The 20,328-nt window shown below is 32.3% G+C and overlaps 1 protein-coding gene and 1 long non-coding RNA gene across 8 annotated transcripts; both read left to right on the plus strand.

The window, feature by feature from the left end:
- Positions 1 to 2,570: 2,570 nt before the first annotated feature.
- Positions 2,571 to 9,535, plus strand: LOC114168634 (uncharacterized). Of its 6 annotated transcripts, none has more exons than XR_014986117.1 (4): positions 2,571 to 2,893; positions 3,040 to 3,255; positions 3,506 to 8,999; positions 9,347 to 9,535. It is a non-coding gene; the product is annotated as an uncharacterized LOC114168634 (long non-coding RNA). The 6 variants fall into 6 exon arrangements; XR_003600725.2 differs by having other exon boundaries at positions 3,506 to 4,571; positions 4,864 to 9,535; XR_003600724.2 differs by having other exon boundaries at positions 3,506 to 3,576; positions 3,666 to 9,535.
- A 4,860-nt stretch (positions 9,536 to 14,395) lies between these two features.
- Positions 14,396 to 18,243, plus strand: LOC114168931 (chaperone protein dnaJ C76, chloroplastic-like). Of its 2 annotated transcripts, XM_085668532.1 has the most exons (10): positions 14,396 to 14,723; positions 14,901 to 15,029; positions 15,129 to 15,258; positions 15,495 to 15,615; positions 16,261 to 16,342; positions 16,741 to 16,794; positions 16,904 to 16,951; positions 17,069 to 17,107; positions 17,440 to 17,536; positions 17,918 to 18,243. In XM_085668532.1, exons 1-10 carry the CDS (start codon positions 14,490 to 14,492, stop codon positions 18,043 to 18,045), a joined length of 1,062 nt encoding a protein of 353 aa, XP_085524658.1. In that variant the 5' UTR covers positions 14,396 to 14,489; the 3' UTR covers positions 18,046 to 18,243. The 2 variants fall into 2 exon arrangements, with proteins under 2 accessions (XP_085524658.1, XP_027909711.1); XM_028053910.2 differs by lacking the exon at positions 16,904 to 16,951 and having other exon boundaries at positions 14,406 to 14,723.
- Positions 18,244 to 20,328: the final 2,085 nt, after the last annotated feature.

A 20,328-nucleotide genomic window follows, 5' to 3' on the forward strand; every position in this document is an offset into this window, starting at 1 on the left:
TTTGTGGAGCAGGGAGGTGTGATGTTGGATCAGTTGTATGATTTGAGTCATCTACTTCTTCTTCTGGATTAGGAAAAATGATGGATTCATTTGTATCAAAGAAGACAATATTATCACAAATTGGTTTTGGCATACTTTAACTAATCATATCAGATTCAACTTCTGATTTAAAAGGAAAAGAAGTTTCATAAAAAACCGCATTTCTTGAGAAAAATATTTGTCTACATTGAATATCAAACAACAAGTATCCTTTAGTCCCATCTTTATATCCAATAAAAACAGATTTTCTAGCCCTTGGAGATAATTTGGTTCCACCATGTTCCAAAGTGGTTGAGTAAGCCAAACAACCAAAAACTTTTAAGTGATTTAAGTCAGGTTGTTGTTTATAAAGAACAATATAAGGACATTTATTTTGTAGTAAAGGTGTAGGCAATCTATTAATGAGATGAACTGAATGAATGACAGCATAAGACCAAAGAGTTTTGGTAAATTAGCTTGAAACATCAAAGCCCTTGCAACATTCATGATATGTTGATGCTTTCGCTCAACAATACCATTTTGTTGTGGCGTTTCAACACATGTTGTTTGATGAGAAATTCCTTTGGCAAGATAAAAGTCAGTCATCCAAAATTCTGGTTCATTATCACTTCGGATTGCCTTAAGCTTTGCATCAAATTGGGTTTCAATGTAATTAACAAAATTCTTTAACTGATATATGGTTTCACTTTTATGTTTCATTAATTTAATCCATGTAAACCGTGAAAAATCATCAATGATGGTTAAAAAATATTTATAACCCGTAATGGAGGTGGTAGAACATGGTCCCCAAATATCAACATGTAAAAGTTCAAAGATTTGCATTGATTTAGTTGTACTAGAAATAAAAGGGAGCTTCCTTTGTCTAGCAAATTGGCATACATCACAAGGATATGAATTTTGGAAGGTTACTAAAGGAAGCTGTGTAGACAACAACTTTAATTTTGAATCTAAAACAGGATCAAGTTGTAGATGCCAAAGCCTATGACTAACAATAGTATTGCAGGCACAAAGGGAATTTGTTGAGTTGGTAAGAAGAGGATTAACTACTTGAGACATTAGCACATACAGTCCTTGGAGCTGCTTAGTTGTACCAATCATCTTTTGCTTGAGGGTCTGTTTGATAAAACAAAAAGCATAGTTAAAAATAAGATAACAGTTGGAGTCAGAAATAAGTTTTGTAGCAGATATTAAATTGACCTTGAAGTCAGGAATGTACATGACATTTTTTAAGGTTAAAGAAGGTAAAAGGTGCACAGTACCAAAAATATTTGCATGAGTTTTGGATCCATCATGTAAGGTAATGAGAATAGGGGAAATTTCAGAAAAAATGAGAAAGTTTGCAAGGTTAAAAGTTATGTGATCAGAGGCTCTTGTATCAATGAGTCATTGGTCACATTGTATACCTGCGGAAGAAGGAGAATGAGTGTGCAAAGCTGTGGTGTGGATAAGATTGGAAAGATAGGAAGAACCGCAACTATCTAAGTTGGACTGTTGAAGCAAGCTAAGAAGACCTTGATATTGCTCTTGTGTAAAACCAGAACTTGAGGCACTCATTCCTGACTGGGTTTGAAGGCCCTTTTCCGTGGCACAATTGTCATTGGAAGTTACAACATTAGCATTGCTTTGTCTCAGCTTGTAACCAGGAGGAAACCCATGTTTAAAATAGCATGTGTCACTACAACAAAATTGCAAATTTGCGGGGGAAAATATTTCTCGCTCTTTAGCGAGGGATTAGCGAAAAAAATATTTTGTAACTAATTTGTGAGGGAAATTAGCGAGAGAAATTATTTCTCACTATTTTCTCGCTATTTTGCGAGGGATCAGTGATAAAAAAAATTTTGTAGCTAATTTGCGAGAAAAATTAACGAGAAAATTATTTCTCACTATTTTCTCCTATTTAGCGAGAAATTAGTAACAAAAAGATTTCATAGCTAATTGGCGAGGGAAATTAGCGAGAGAAATTATTTCTCATTAATTTCTCGCTATTTAATGAGAGATTAACGATCAAAATATTTCGTAGCAAATTTGCGAGAAAAATTGGCTAGGGAAATTATTTTTCACTATTTAGCGATGGATCAGCGAAAAAATATTTTGTAGCTAATTTATGAGGAAAATTATTTTTCATTAATTTCTCGCTATTTGGCAACGGATTAGCAAAATTATTTATACATTTGCATGTTTTTAATTATTAGTGACGTTAAAATTTTTTTACATGTAAAAATTTCAAAATAAATATTGATTAAATTAATTTACATGACTAAAATTTTTATATTTGACATTACAATTTTTCATATCTTAATTCATTTGTAAAATTTAAAATAAATTATACATAACTATTTTATTTATAAAATATAAAATATTTAATTTAATTTAAGCATAGATTTAAAAATATTATAATATTTAACTATTTTATTGAATATTTATACTTATTTTATATTAGTTTTGAATTTATTAAGAATAGAAATAAAGAGTATTAAGTATAATATTAATATGTAATAATTAGTAATTTTAAAAGTATACCAGATGAACTCCTTCTCCCATTTCCTTTCACGAGACACCACAGCTAAACTTCTGCTCCCCTTTCACGATCGTCGTTTCTTTTTAGATTCCACTCTACGAAACCCTCAATTTCTTTGTGTCTTTGATGGCCCTCTCAAGATTCGTATCAATGTCCTCTAGAACCCTTTTTTTCAGGTTTCTAGTCTTCTCTCTCCCTCTCTCTTTGTTTATTTTTGAACGTTTAGGTTGACTTCGTAAGACTCATAGTGCCTTGTACCCGCACCTGTGCTGCGTTGTTGCATCTACCATTATTTTATCGAAGCTTAGATCGTTGCGGAAGCTAGAATTTAATTTGGTATGGTTGAATGAAAAAGTTAGGTTTCTTTTCTATTTCATTTGGATTTCTTTTATAACTTTCGTCTAGTTCTTCTATTCAAATTATTTTGCTTTATGGATTGTATTGTTCACGGGTTTCGATTCGGTTCATTTTTCTTTCTCCAGTTCAGGTGAAGGAGTTTCTTTCGAATTTTGCAGACGCCAATGGCGAACAAGGATGTGAGGAACTTCGCAGGCAGGACTGCGTACGACGTGGCGTCGAAGAACAAGCATGCGAGGTTGAGTGCGCTGACGAGGAGGGGAAAGGTGAGGAGCATCCAACGGCTGATTGAGGACGAGCGATGGTATATAGAAGGGACCAACAAGGTTTGGAAAGCCCAGGTATAAAGTTGGATTATTGTTAAGTTGTGTTTGAGCATCGGAGAGCATCAATGTTATAGGTGCTGCATTGACTTGGTAGTGAGAGGGATTATTATGCAAGGTTTTTTAATGCAGTCGCATGAGACTTACAAGAGGCCTTTCTCCTTGTTTCAATACCATAAGTGAATTCTCATCTGACCTGCACAATAAGCACTATCAGTGCATGTAAGTTTTTTTTTTCACTTCTAACAAATAGAGATTTTGACTATAGGAAAAAAGAGACATCAAAATGAAAGAGGTATCGAGCAAAGTACAGAATGTCTGATTTGCCTAGAGTCGGTGGTAAGAAGGACTATCTTATTTTTGCAATTTATTTATCCTTGAATTGTATGCATAATCCTTTTAAGTTGATGATTTGTATCATTATGCAGGATTATTCCAAAGTGAGGTGTGAATACACTTGCTTTGAGTATATTTATACCTTTGTATATTTACATGTGGAGTAGAATGAATGGGTCTGATATATCAAAGTTATTCCATCTACATCCATTGATATGATTCGATGGTTATTTTCCATCTGCTGCTAGTTGAGTCTGATTGGATAGTCTCCGGTACCTATAATCTAATTCCCAAGTTATTTTCTAGGGCAAATGTTTTGTTTTTGTATTGTAGTCTGGGTCATGTTTTTGGGCTTCTCTTAATGGCAGGGTTGTCTCGTAAGCATTTTGTTTGCCCTATTTGGAGTGAACTCTAAGAAAACCCTATGCAAGCAATACTGATTATTAGATATTCAACAGAAAAATCATTAGTTATCAGTAGTTAATTGGTTTTGATCTCACCGTTTAAAAATCATAAAAGGTTTATGTTGGGGTCTTGTGTGTGGAGAATATTAGTCATGAAAATGCAGGATTGTGTAGTAAAAATAGTTATAAACATAATTGGTAAGAAAAGAGTTAGAGTAGCACGTACAGGTAAGTCTCGAGGTTGGAGATTGGTATCCGAAATTGGAGATATTAAAAAACTGAACATAAGATATATTTAATTAAAATCTAAACAATGAGGTTGGAGATTGGTATCCGGAATTGGGGATATTAAAAAATTGAACATAAGATATATTTAATTAAAATCTAAACAAAAGTAGTTTTAGTTCAACTATTTTTTATTTGATTGAGTCATTTTTTAGATGAGTTTTAAATGTAGGTTTTATATGAGATGATAGTGAAGCATTGTTGAATCACTACAAAAATTATTTGCTTGAATTCTTCTTGTATAGGAAGATTTGTCTGTCCTGCACCTCGTGCTCTTGTTCTTGGAATGATCCAATTGATTAAGTATAGGTAAGTTTTAAGTGTTTTGAATATATAGTTTAAGCGCTTCACTAATTCTTTGATGTAAAGATAACTAACACTTTATTAAGTTTGCAATGCTATTTAGTACAATTGTTCAGGGTGGTATTTCTTATTTAAAAATTGTTAAAGCTTTCTAACACTTTATCACATTGTTCAATCTATGAAATGGTAACTACAATATTATTTGCTCTTTTAACTTTAACCATAATGTTCAAAATAAATTGAACGAAACATACACATAATTATACATTTCTGATGTTACTATAATGTTTATTTGCAGGTGCCAAGTACATAAACAATATTAAAGATACTATCATTAACATCAATCAACAAACATGGGGAGAAATACTCAAAATGATGATGTTTATTTTTGTTTTAATAATTGCTAGGGATTAGCTAGGAAAAAAATTGCTAGGGATCAGCTAGAGATTAGCTAGGGAAAAAATTGCTAGGGATCAGCTAGGGATTAGCTAGGGATATCAGCGAGGGAATCATTCTCTCACTATTTAGCTACATATAATTTAGCTACGGATAAATCCCTAGCTAATCCCTCGCTAAATCATTGTGAGGGATTAGCGAGGGATTAGCTAGAGATTATACCGTTGCAAATACATTGTTTTCTTGTAGTGTGTCAAATGTATGATTGGTCCTGCCACAATGAGTACATAGTTTGTTGGAGAAGACTCTACCTCTTCCAGTATTGTTACGACCTCTGCCTCTATTTCCACGACCTTTGCCATTTTCGGTGTATTGGTTTGGGTTCACAAGAAGACCCCTTCCAGAACCAATGTGTTGATCAGTTTTGACAACAAAAATTTTTGTATCAGATGGAGGTTCAATCATTCTTGTATTAGACATATGCCTTTCTTGTTGAGCAACCATAGAGAAAGTCTTGTTTATTGGAGGAAGAGGGTCCAGGAGCATGATCTGGGACCTAACATGTGAAAATTGTTTGTTTAACCCTTTGAGGAAACGAATGACATAGTCTTGATCTCTGTATTTCTTATACGCTTGGGTTGCTTCGCATGTGCAGGGTATTGAACACTTCCAAATGAGAATCGATCTATAATTGTCAAACTCATCCCATAGACTTTTCAGTTGAGTGAAATATTGACTAACATTGAGGGTGCCTTGCTGCAATCGAAAAATTTCTTCTTGAAGGTCAAAAACCCTAAATATATCAGCTTGAGAAAAGTGATCATGAAGATCCTGCCAAACCTCCGAAGTACTAGCTCAATTGGTTGAGAGTACTTAATTATGTGATAGGACTTGTGTTCAAGTTCTATGTATGCCAATTATGTGCTATTTAATTTATAATTATTTTAATAATGTGCTAGATCATGATGAGTGATAACATAATTATAGAATTATATGAATTATCATGAAACATGAATTTGTCGAATGGTTATGCATTAATTTGACATTGGTATGATTATGGGTTCGAATCTTGGTAGACCCACATTAAACTTTCTTTTTGGTAGAATTATGTTGTCATGAATATGAAAAGCCATAAAACCCTAGCATCCAAGGGAGGGCTAAAAAACCATGATAAGACAAACATTGAATGACCATTAAGCTAAGTTAAATGCCAATTTTCGTTTTAGAACATTAAAATATCGTTAAGGCACCATTAAAAGACAAATTTTGGGTGAGAAGAAGGGTTTTTATGCTTGTCATTGTGTCATAGTTAGAGGAATCCAAGTTAGGGGAGCTTTACGCGTTAATTTTATTTTAAGTTTGATTGGCATGCTAAATAGAGTAACCTTACGCGTTAGTTTCATGTTTAAATCTGATTGGCATGCTAAATAGAGTAATTTTACGCGTTAATTTTATTTTAAGTCTTATTGACATGCTAAATAGAGTAACTCTACGTGTTAATTTGATTTGAAGTTTGAAATGCTAAATAGAGTAACTTCATGCGTTAATTTTACAATTAAGTCTGATTGGCATGCTAAATTTAGTATGATTATGCTTAAGATTTTATTCCATTAAGTTAGTATTTTTGGAAATTTCCAGAAACTATCTTGTCGGTGATGATTTGTCGACAGACGACTCTTTCCTTTTTATGCTAACAACGAGTGCAGTGGTGGACAACAACGAGCATGGCTAGTTTGACGTTGAGCATGGCTGCGAGTGGTGTGCAGACTGTTGCAGATGAGGGCAGGCGCGAACTGTTCCAACGAGCTCGGGTGGTGCAGCCCTGGTGGTTTTCTGGTAGTGTGATAAATTAAAGGAGAAGGTGGCGCGAAGAGGAAGCCATGGAGTTTCGTTTTGGGCTGCTACAGACGGTGGAGATGATGGCACGACGGAAAGGGGGCTGTTCCGGTGTGTTGCAGGTGCGAAGGAGTAAGTCGACGGTGGTGTGGTGACGACCGACGTAGGGGCGGCGACTGCGGCATGGAGATGGTGGGAGAGAAGGAAAATTAAGGTTAGGGTTTTGGTTGTGTGAAAGAGAGAGGGTGATGAGGTGTCAATCTATGATTGGGTATTTTAGTGAGTGGAGGATTGAGGACGTGACAAACTTTAATTGGTTATTTTAGTAAGTGGAGGAATGCCACATGGCGTAATCTGGTTGAGTGGAGGTTAAGTGATATTAGGGGTGCAAATTAGTAAAAAGAAGGGGTGTAGAACAGAGTCAGAAGACCCAATTCCAGGAGGGGTGTGGAAAATAAAAACTGGAGGTGCATTTAGCTCAAGAAATATTCCTTTTCAGAATTAAATGGCTAATTCTAGAAGAAGGGTGTGAAAAGGAAAATTGGAGGTGCAAATAGCTTCAGAAATATCCCTTTTCAGAAATTATGACCCAATTGCAGAATGGGGTGTAAAATATGAAAACTGGAGGTGCATTTAGCTCCAGAAATATTCCCTTTCAGAAATAGATAGTCCAATTGCAGAAGGGTGTGTGAAAATGAAAACTGGGAGTGCATTTAGCACTTGAACTATTCCTTTCCAAAATTCTGATTTTGGGACCTATTTGATGACTTGAAATATTCCTAATTCACACTCTTAAGGACCTAAATTAAATTACAGTTGCATTATTAAACTCAAGAATATCCAATAATATAGTATGCAACTAAATATAATTCTTAAGAGTAAAAATGATATTAAATCCCCAAAATTTAACCACTTAATGAGAGCAAAGGTTCGACCCATCATACCCGCCAGACGGTCTGGAAATGGGCAGCGTTTGGTGGTACGTGTCCCCCGCCAGGCGATTTTACTGCAGCAGTATTGGTGTTCTTACTCTTGACGTGCGTGATCTACAAAGCTTTAGTGATGCCTTGAAGGTCGGCTTGTTGGTGTTCCATGAGTTGTGGCTCAGAACGTATCCCTTGAGTTGAGCTCATGATAGGGGTTAAGCACGTGGCATTCCTCGAGTGTGACTCAGAATGGTATCCCTCGAGTTGAGCTCGGGATGGAGGATGAACACGAGGAACCCTTGAGTTGAGCTCGGGTTAGCAAGTGTTGCCGGTGTGAGTGTGCTAATTGTGGCCAGTACGGATGGGTCCAGATGGATCTCCCTCCTCAGTGATTAGCTGACGAGTTTGGTAGTCTTGGGACGTTACGAACTATGTTCGTATTTGGGAACTCCACCTAGCTTTACGGTGTGTGATCCGTAGCATAGTTTCTTGTGCGTGCTCTATCGGTTGTGGTCTATTGGTATGGCAGCAAGACATCTTGAGGTAGTCACTAGAAGACGTAGAACACGGTTAACATGGTTGTGGCCAAGTGGTATGAAATCAAAGGATGGAATTCCTTTGGTGTGATTGTTGTGATATATGTGTGTGTGTGTGCTATAATATGGTTATTTTGTTAGCTCACCCTATATGCTTTTGTGTGGCGATGATCATATACACGGTATACGTGAGCAAATGATGTTACAAGTGAGACTGGTGAGGCGTAGAGCCGGAGAGGGGCTAATCTTGGGAGATTTTTATCAGAGCTTTTATGTAGTTTTATGATTTCAAATAAATTTTTATTATGGATATTACTGGACTTTTGGATAATAACGATCTTACTTATACTTATGGATTTTGGTTTATTATTGAAAGTAATAAAAGTTCTAAATTTCCCGTGTTTTTGGAAAATGAAGTTTTATTAATTGACATTAAATTATTATTTCTTTATTTTATTAATTAAATTCGTAATATCCGGCTAGGATGTTAGAAGAACCATATTGCTGCATCTCTCCCATGCTCCGTAGGAGGTATTTGTTGGTGACGGAGGTTGAAGGCTGCCATCTATAAGCTTCAACTTGTTTCTGGAGAGAAGAGCGAGCTTCATAGCTCTTGCCCAAGCATGGTAGTTTCATCAATTTAGAGGTGGTGAGACTAAAGCTTGTGAGGGTGATTCATTGGCATGAAGATAAAGAGGGTTTGAAGGGTTGGTGAGGTAATCACTGTCAGGAGACCTCTGGTAAGCCATCATGATTTAAGAAAAGAAAGGAAAGACAAAGACTTTAGAATATTTTGGCCACCAAAACTCCCATACCATCATAGAATTCATAGGTATCACAGATTTCACAAAGAAAACATTTCTCATTCATTAATGTTCTATCCTTTACATATATATCAAGATGAAGGAATCATCCGTACATAACAAACCTTATCTGTACGTAACGAACCTTACACATAGACATAGGATAAGATAAAATTGTAACAAATTGTAACAATAAAAAATATTTATTTGGTAATAGATTTAGTTTATGATATGTAATATTTTGTAAGGATTAGTTTATGATATTGGATATACGAATATTGCAGATGTTTATGATGTTGGATATACGAATATACAGATGGAATATGTCAATTTGACATTTCAATTTCAAAGGCTAGATGCCATTGCAAAACCTGAGCAACCAACACTATTCTGGAATCCTCAGAAAGACTATTACATGTATTTTGCTAATTTAATTTTTCTATAATCAATAAAATATTTGGTACTTACTTTTACTTCTATGTTTTTAGGCATTGAGTATAACTCATAGAATTGGACAAGAAGAAGTTGTTAACATGTACAAATGAAATTCTTTAGAAGGTTGATGAAAGGAAGCTGGAATAACTATATGGTTTTGTGATGTATTGGTAGTTAGTTCTTATTACGAAGGAGTTATTGAGTTGGTGACGTTGTCATTGAAGATGCACTCAACAATACTATAGAAGCATAGAAAAGCGCAAAACTTATGTAATATGAATGAATTAAAAAATCAACTATTATTTGTACTATGATATGATCATAAGTATATTACTATTCATTATTTATATTTATTAATAGTAATTATTAATATTATTCGTATATTAACTATTATCATTTATTATTACAAATTATATTGTTAGTATTTTTTATTAAAAAATAACGTGTCTACTTTTGAAGATTTATTTGAGGAAGAGGAAGAGAGATTTGTTTGATAAGTATGGGAGAGAGGTGACAGATTGGTGGTTCAACTCTTCACTAAATGTATTTGAATAAATGAATTAAGAAAATATATAAAATGTTTACATTTAAAAATACTTTAAGCATGTAAAGGAATATGTTAGTTTTATGAAAATAGAAAAAAATTAGAAAAAATATATAAATCTGCAGATGAATTGTTTTACTCAAATATTTAGTTCAATCTTTATCAAGAAAAATAATTTTCATCCCATAATTATAATTTAATTATATATTTTAAAAATCACACCTTTTATATATATACCGAAGAAATGAAATAAAACATGTTTTTTTATCAATTGTTTGATGTAAACAAAATTTGTTTACAACGTAAATTGATTTCTTTTTTTAGTTTTACCAACTTGCACTTACAATATATTACAATATATGGGTGCAACACTAATACTAAATGCAATTTTGTTTAATTAAAAATCATTATATATGATTAAATTTTGTCTGTTCATGCAAATGTTATTTTTGAAAAATAAATATGTTTACTATATTTATTAATAATCAAGTCAAGTAATTTATTATATATGGTGAAATAGTACAATGAATACGGTGAATAGATTTTTTTTTTTTCTTCAGGCAAATGTGAATTTGTAAAACCTTCTTTTTTTTGCCCTAAAATTTGAAGACCTAGTCTATCTGTTGGACCTAAGGGCTGGCCCATAGGGTGTCCAAGACCCTAAACTGTCATAATCATCTCACTCCACTCATTTTTCAAAAAAGCAACTTCTTCTCTTTCTCTTAGAGTTGCAGCCACCTTCTGCTAGGGTTTGGACTTTGGCAGTTTTCAAGTTAGCTCAACCATTTTTTCTGCCCACCTCTTGAATATGCCCCTAGAGCTGTTGTATTCCGTTGTTTGGTGTCGAAGTCTTATGTTAGCTCACTTCAGGTAAGGGAAGCTAGAACTCCTCTTTGTTTGAAATACAATGTATTTATTTTCGTTCTGGAATGAGTATGTTGGATTGATGTGACGCTACTTTTTTTTCTTCATTGCACATTTTTCGTAAAATGAATGTTCCTACTTCGTTAACCGTTGAATTGAGCTGAAATTTTAACAGCTGATCCTTAACACATAATTCTTGACTTTGATCGGTCGGATCTTGAATCGGAGCTCTGTAGTGATAGCAGATTTTATCACAAGGTCACTGTGGTTTGGTTGTTGACAACACAACATACGTTTCGTAAAATGAAGGTTCCTATTTCGTTAACCGTTGGATTGAGCTGATATTTTAAAATCGGATCCTTAACACATAGTTCCTGACTTAAACCGGTCCAATCTTGAATCAGAGCTCTGTAGTGAGAGAAGTTTGTATCGCAAGATCACTATAGTTTGGTTGTTAACAACATTGACCTTTGTTGCTTGTTTGGTGCATAACTTTCTTTATGGTTATTCAATTAAGTTGTTCTTGTTTCATTTGGTTCTTGATTCAATCATATTTAATTTGAATATAAATACAAAATTTTTGGAGTTTTACACAAGCTGTAGTTTTATTTCTAAAATCCCAAATTGTTTGCATAATGTGTTGTTAAGTTGGATTGGATAAAAAAATTTATAAGAATTAGTTATTTTCCAAGAGAGAAATATGTTGTATGATTTTAACATTTGTCTTCAAATGCTTGTGTGAGAATATAGGAGATTCCATGGGGGAGATCCTATTTGATTTAATTAGTAGTATCTTCATTGGTCGGGACATAATTCGATGAATCTCTATGTGAGATCTCATGGTGGTGCCTCAGTGGTCAGGACGTAATTCCACAATGGTTGCGTGGTGGTGCCTCATTGGTCAGGACATAATTCCATGACCCCTGTTAGTGGGAGCTCATGGTGATTCCTCATACTTAGGACATAATTTCATGAAGTTCGTGGTGATGCCTCATTATATAATTTAGTAAGGATTCAAGGTAAGGATTGCATCATGACACTCTAAAGAGTTAGTTAATCTCACGTAGAGTGTACTAACTCAAGTGGTGAGAGTAGTAGGAGGCCTATGACACTTTAAGGCTAACCTTGTGAGTGGTAGGATGAGACCCTTTGACAATTAGCTCGATAGAGCAGTAAAGGCTACCACATGTGCAAGTATCCGGTGAATCCGACTAATTATATGTATCCAGATAAGTTGCGTCTTGAGTCTTAATGTATTGTTTGCGAGTCATCATATGATTGGTTGATGTATGTATCTTTAACTATGAAAATGTATGAATTGTATGATAAAAAGTTTTTCTACGCTAGCTTACCCTTTCTGCTTATTTGTATGTTCTGTGTATGCTTTTCTCTTTTTGCGATGATCATCAATTTATTGATGTGAGCAGATGCGAGAACTCCTCGTGGTCAACAGGGTAATAGAGATCTCGCTACCTAGTTCATCTTGGATCAGATCCTGCTTGTATGAGTTTTCTTTAGGACTGTAACCCATGTATTTGTCTGTCTCTTAGGCAATTATTTTAATTATTTTATTACTTAAATGGGACGTTACAATTTTGTCTAATATATGAATTATTATAATTTTACCTACTTGAAATATTGATGAATATCAAATTGATTATAGGATACTAAACACCGATAATTAAATAATTATGTTTTGAGAAATTTTATTGAACTTAAAATATATCGTGAAAGTTAAAAATCTAATCCTAGAGTGATAATTATGTAGTGGTAAAATTGTTATTTGTAAGGTGATTTTAATCTAACTTTGGTTGTTGTTATAAAAGAATCAAGATGTGATATAGTCAAGTGATCAATACATTACTTTGAATCTTAAAAAAAATTGCAAAGCTTTAAATCTTAAATTGCAAAATGCATAAAACAATTGAAATCGAAACACACATAGTCAATCAGATGAAGATCACAAAATTCAAGCAAAATTCAAGCCGAATAGTTGATATTGAACTTTTTGAATGACAATAAATATTTAGGTTAAATTGAAAGTATAACTACAGTACTTTTAAAAACTACCCAATTAGACAAATGATATCTAATTGATAGTTGTAATAAAATAAAGTTGCAAGTAAATGATTTGAGCAACTGCTATTATAATTACAAGTAAAAATATCGAAAATAAAATATTGTATAATAAAAATTGATTTGATTTAGGATTGTCATTTAAACTTCATAGAAAATAATTTCCCACATATTTATATTTTTTGTGACAATAAATAAGAGCGAAAAATAAATCACTTTCTAAAGTTGAATTTATATTTATTCATAGTCCATTATACACATCTATATATAAATGTTTCTATAGTGGAAACAAAATTTTACAAATTATTTCATATTATTATAAGTTGTTCTAATTGATCCACCAAAACAAAATTCATTAAGTAGAAAGATTTTAAATTCTAAATGTCAATAACAACTTCAAAAAGATATCCATATCATCTATTAAGAGACAATTTAAATTTCTTTTTTATTTTCTACTGAAAAAAATTGAAAAAAAAATTTGAATCATTACAATTATTTGTTTATATTCTAAAAACATAATCATTATTACAAATAATCACTAACAAGGCCTTTAACGTCACCTCTTTAACATCTGTTCAAAAGAACACCAACATAAAAAATGATCGGTGGCGTTTTTGTAAATAAATGGACAATTTTAACGTATACTCTTGCACACCACGACATTACATAACATCGACACTGCATCACTCTCAAATGTGCGAAATTTAATGTCTCCATCATCCATCTCCAACGTTACTTAATATCTAGCTAGCACACCACCGACGTTACTTAACGTGGATATTTGCTTAGACATTAATTTTGACGTCACCTTATACGACATCGAAATCAGACGTTAAAAGGTTTTTTTGTGTTAATAAACACTGTTTAGAACACAAATATATTTTAATTATTCAAGTGGTTTTAAACTTAACATATTTATTTATATTAAATCATAATACTTAAAAACAATTTATATTATTATAAATAAAGTTAACATAATTTTTTATTATTCACTATTTTAATAATTATTATTATTTTAAATAAACATCACATAATTTTTTTTATTTTATATATAATAAAATATATTCTCATAAAATATATTTTGATTCGTTGCATGGATAAATGCTAGTAAAATTTTAAAACAATCAAAACAAAATATATCCGTGGCATCGATTTTTTCTATAAGCAGGTGTGGAACACGATGCCACATGATTGCACATGGTGACACGTGCCATTCTCATGTAAAACCAACTTGGATTCGTTTTCTCACTCTCTTAGATTCATATTTGGTTCGTCCAAATTCTGTGGATGTCATTGGTCGTCACAGCCACGTCAGCAACACAGCTTCTGATATTCTCAACCCAAATTTCTTCCTCCTTAAAAATTAGAACTAAAAATCTCCAATTATCAACCAAAAGAAAATATCAACAATTTATTAATTTAATTTATCTTTTTATGTGATTTGATTTCTAGTTTCAACTCTTCAATTCGAATTTCATCTGGAGAAGTTTCTCTTCTTGGTCTTTTGAATGGCCAAGTTACTCTCTCCAGTGTACACAGAACCTCTCAAACTGCATAACCCATCACAGAAATTTTGTTCCAGAAGCTCATGGAGGTTGCTGCCAAAAACTGCAACCCACATGAACTCTGTGACACACAATGGCAAACGAAGAGGGTGTGGCAGGGTAAGAGTTGCTGCTGAGGAAAAATCGTTTTCAACAAGTGACACTGTTGCAGATGATTACTATGCAGTTCTGGGTCTGGTAATGTATCACACTTTCTTCTTTCCTCTGTTTCATTCTGCCAAAAATATTCTTACACAGTGAAATGAATAAAAAATACTCTTTTTATGATTTGGTATTAGTGGATAGAGTAAAAAATTTATTGATAATACATCAAAATTAGACTCAACAGTTTTGTTGTTTGTTCCATTTCACCAGCTTCCAGATGCCACTCCTGCACAGATCAAGAAGGCCTATTACAATTGCATGAAAGCTTGCCACCCAGATTTGAGTGGCAATGATCCTGAGACAACCAACTTCTGCACGTTCATCAATGAAGTGTATGGGGTGGGTTTTTGATTTGAATATTAGAAAGTTTAAATCTTGTGAAAATTGTTATTCAAGTTTTTTGTTTATGTATATAGTAAACTGATAATTTCAGTGCAGGTGCTTAGTGATCCCATTCAGCGCATGATTTATGATGAAATTCATGGGTATTCTTTGACTTCCATTAACCCTTTTCGGGACGAGTCTAGTCCGAAGGATCATGTTTTTGTTGATGAATTCAGCTGCATAGGTACTGTTTCTCATTCTAGAAACTATAATGTTATCTTATATGTTCATATTGTTATGCATATGAAACTGTTCTTAATCTACCAGGAGTTGGTAAAGCCAAAGAGACAATACTGATATCTAAAATTTACAATGCTTCATGTCTTGATAGGCCTAGATGTTGCTTCATTGTGTTTGTTTGATCCTCGACTAGAACAATTCCAAGGCATGTTGTGTAATTGTACTTGAAATCCTTGACAGGATGCAAAAATTGTGCCAATGTAGCCTGTGATGTGTTTGGAATAGAGGAAGAGTTTGGAAGAGCCAGAGTGTACAGCCAATGCGGGAAACCTGACTTAGTTCAACAGGCTATTGATAGTTGGTATAATCCATAAGCATTATTTGCTCATATCACTCACTTTTTGTGTCCCTAGTTTCCATTAACATCATTAATTTTGAACACTTTAGATGTTATTTAAACCATCTTCTTCTCTTTAATGTTGTTTCAATGCATTTGATATTTTAGTTAAATATGTTTTTAATCCTTGAAGGTTATTGTAAAATTAGAATTCGTCCCTTAAACTTTGATAAATTTTGATCTTCAAATATGAAAAATGAATGGATATAGTCTTTTTAATACAATTAGGTTAAATGTTTTTGACAAGTTAGACGTGTTTCATGCTAGTATTTGAGTTGTTTATATTATTTGACACATTCCCACACCATAATGTTATTTGGGAAACATATTTTACATGTCTAAAAAAATTTAAAAATTGGGTTAAAAGAACTATATCAATTCATTTTTAAAGTTTGGAGACTAAAATGTATAATAGTTCAGACCGGAACGGATTCCAGATTTGTGTCAAAGTTTAAGGACTAAAAATATATTTAACCTTTTAAATCTCTACTGTTGTCATGGGGTACTTGAGTTTTCAGATCATTGGTATGAAAAAAGCACTGCTTTTGAACTTACTAGGCTAAAGGAGATTTCAGATAATAATTTAACAATAACTTTTTTGTGTTTTAGCCCTGTTGACTGCATTCATTGGACATCAGCCGCACAACTATCATTGCTTGAAGACGAAATGCGCCGTGTAGAAAGAGTCAATGTAAGGGAAAATTTACAAAGTTTGCTTCTTCTGGATCCTTTTGTCCTTGTAGTCTCTGTTCTTAATATTCTGTGGTCACTTCTTATTTTTCTTCTGTCAGATGGCTACTGATATAACAGAAACAGTTTAACCAAGCAGCATATGGTTTTAAGTTTTCAAACCTTAATATTTCTTGATTGTTTCTGATCAATTTTCGTAAGCCTCAATTTACCTAATGTAATTTTTTTTTTAAAAATGCATGCAGTTTGTCCCTCATAGTAATGTAATGATAATGCTCTTTCTGTAAACTGAAAGTTCAATCTTTTAGATAACCAATGGGGTAAAACAAAATTGTTCATGTTGTGGTTAAGCTTTTTGTATACCATTAATACATCTACTGAGCAGAGAAATATGAACAGGTTGCCCTGATGCTTTCAGGAATGGGATCAGCATCAAATGATGTTTTCAGAATGGTGAGAATAACTCTACTGGGTTATTTAAATGTTCAGAGATTTTTTTCTTTCCAAATTTTTAGCTACATTATGGCGGAGACTTTCTGACTTCTGAAACAATGGTTAAAAGGTCTTGAAAGCATGGCAGACGAAAGCATTTTTTTCACAATATTTCATGGTAGCAGTATTATTGTTGAAAATCTTTTAATCACTATGCTTAAGATTGTAGTTTTCTAGCATATATGTAATGTACTATTTGTGTACTTTTTCCTCTAACACAATTTAACCATACTAGGCAAGTTCGCGATGGGAAAAGAGGCAGGCAAAAGTCCTGGTAAGAACTCACTCTCAATCACCTTCTTTTCATAGTTTAGTGGGGAATCACTTATTTGCATGCTGTTATTTGCAAATTATCATTGTTTTGTCTAACTATCTTCTGAAAAATGTAGGTTCTTGTGGTATTAAGAATTAAAGATCACTGAAAAATTTGTTGACATTAGTTTGGTCTCTTAAGAAATTTTACTGACATTCATCTATTTCTTGAAAGATAGAAAGTGCCATTTGACAAAAGTATTTCACACCATCTGCAATATCTCTCTCTTGGGTAGAAAAAGTTGTGATTCTTTGTTAGTTTCACATCATAAAGCATTATGAGTGCTTTTGCAGGAACAAGCAAAATTGAGAATGATGAAGGAGAAAGGTTCTGAGAAAGCAGATATGTTCTGGAACAATCTTTGGGGTAAACAAAAAGACTTAAGTTCAGGTACTGGACGTGAAATTTCAAAAAGGTTTCTGCAAATATTATTGGAGATTATATACAGTTCTTATCTGCCAATGCATTCAGAACTTTATTTCAGCAAATCCTTATTAGTGGATGAAAATTTGCAGCTTCTAATCTTACTAGCTTGTAGCTATTACCAACATCACACTGTCAATCAATCAGAAAACTTTCTAGATGAAACATTAAAGCAGTTAATAAAAAATTAAACATTTTTAACACTGGAAATCTATGATTTGATGACAGGTGAAGAAACATATACATTATTAGTGGATTCAAATTAAATTAAATTTCTGAGTACTATTATGTGAAGGTTATATAGTGTTCATGACAGTTACAGTGTTGAAAATGTTAACCATTATGCAGAGGAGGAAATGAAAGAAAGAGCAAAGAGGGCTGCAGCTGCTGCTAGAAGATGGAGGGAATACTCAAGAAGGGGTGTTGATAAGCCTCCCACATTCAAACTTCCAGAGGCAGCTTCCACCATGGATTAGTTAGTGACTACTATCTTCCTTATACCATCCATTCCCATGTAATTAATTCATCCATAGCATCTCAATGAATCTCATAAGCTTAATTCCCATTTAACGATTCCTCATTGTATATGCTGCAACACTAATTAAAGTAAAATTAATACTAGTGGGTGATTTATAGAAAATACAAGGATAAAATAAAAGAAAGTTAAGTTCAAAGCAGTGGTACAATTCCTTTATCTATGGTGTTTCCTTTGAATTGCTGCTTCCTTCAGCGTAACTAAATCAAACTAACAAGCAGTGCAGCGAGATGTATTGCTGAAATGAGTAACAAAACATGAGAAATGCGGAACATTGCCCTTCAATCCTAAGGATATGACAAGTTCAACCGAAGAAGGAAAATTATTTGTTTGACAAATTTTTTTGATAAATTTAATAAAGTTTATATAAATAAAATTAAATAGATTAATTTTTTATTTTTAATAAAAATAAAGTAATAAATTAGTATTGTTTTACCTAAAAAAGTAGTTTGTTAAATTTTGTTAAAATTTTGTTTGTCAAAATATAATCACCCATCGAAGAATAAGATGATCTTACTCTTGTGGGTCTAACTCGATTTTTCTAGATATAGACTTTACTCGATATGTCCCATGTAAACTGGATTCAACTTGATGTGGATTTTATTAATTTTGGTTTGATCTAGACACAATTTGACCTAAATCAAATTTACTTACCTACTTGGATTAAATTCAACTTTATTTACCTTAACTTGAGATCGGTTTACACAGAACGATCCATCTGATCCATCTGACTCTAATTTATGGAAATTTTGTTGCTATTTTGATTTTGTGAATTTTTTCATTTGTAATTTTTTCTTTTAATTTTGTGATTTTTTTTTTTTTTTTACTTTCATCCATGTGGATCAGGATCGATCCTATGAACTGAGCCAAATGTGCAGATCTAGTAAGATCTGAGGAAAACCCTAAAAGACAGGAAATTTAGTTTTGATAACCCATATATAATAAAAGAAGAAAAATAAAGATGAGAATGTTAATTTCATAACAGTCTAAAGAATCAAGTGATGGTGTAATGGGTGACAAGTGTTAATCATTGATATGCTGGAACAATCTTTGATATTAAGGAACAACAAAGATACTTTATGGAGATGGGAAAGTAATGTTTTGTTTTATCTAGAAGAAAGTAGTCATATCGTAACGGTAGATATTTTGTTAAGGTTGATGGTGTTGTAAGGGTTTTGAAACTCTTGTGTTCTTTATCCTCTTATTTTTCTTTAATAAGTTTTCTAATGTGAATCATTGATTTAGCAATAAATTATTCTTAATATATTTTATTTTCTAAATTTCAGTTGCGAAACCTATATATATATATATATATATATATATATATATATATATATATATATATATATATATATATATATATATATATATATAAAAGATTGAAATTACAAATGTGATTACTAAGCACTTGTCTAATGTTCTTTGGAATCTCTTATTACTCGTCACTGGTCAGTGTGGATTATGAGATTTTATAGTTCTTGGTCGAAAGAAAATAAAATGAGATTATACATAAATATTTTAAAATATAATAAAGTTAACAATCACATTTTCTCTAATTTTATCTCTAGTATTTTTAGCAAAAAAAGACTTCTTATACTTTTAATAAAATGTTCTTTATTTTTTTATTTTATTCAAGAATAACATATTCATATATATATATATATATATATATATATATATATATATATATATATTGGCGGAACTTGGACAAAATATTTGGAGATGTCAAATTATATTATATATATATATATATATATATATATATATATATATATATATATATATATATATATATAGTTAGAAAAATATTTTCATTTTCTTTTCTCATTTCTTCTACTTAAAACAAGCACACATAATAAAAGAATTTAGAAAAATATGACTATCATTCATTATTATATCATAATACCAAACAATGAATACCATTTTAGATAAGCCCTTCGTACCTCATCAATTTTATTTGGTGAGTATTGTGAAATTTGAAGATACTTTTTCCGGATTGTGTTCTAATGAATTTTTAAATTCATTATATGTAACTCTAGGAACTTTAGATATTTGTTTTTAATTGTCTTGAATTTTTGGTTCTCATGAAATTTCTCAAGTTTAATTAACGTAGATGCAATTTTTTTTCACCTTTATCAAAAACTTTCCTCCTTAAAAAAAATAATTCTTTTACTCTTTATTACAATCTTTCTAATATAAATTTATCATCTCTCTTGTATAAATT

This window comes from Vigna unguiculata, chromosome 11 (assembly GCF_037176805.1).
Source record: "Vigna unguiculata cultivar grain cowpea cultivar isolate G323 ecotype 2 chromosome 11, ASM3717680v1, whole genome shotgun sequence".
Classification (NCBI taxonomy): domain Eukaryota; kingdom Viridiplantae; phylum Streptophyta; class Magnoliopsida; order Fabales; family Fabaceae; genus Vigna; species Vigna unguiculata.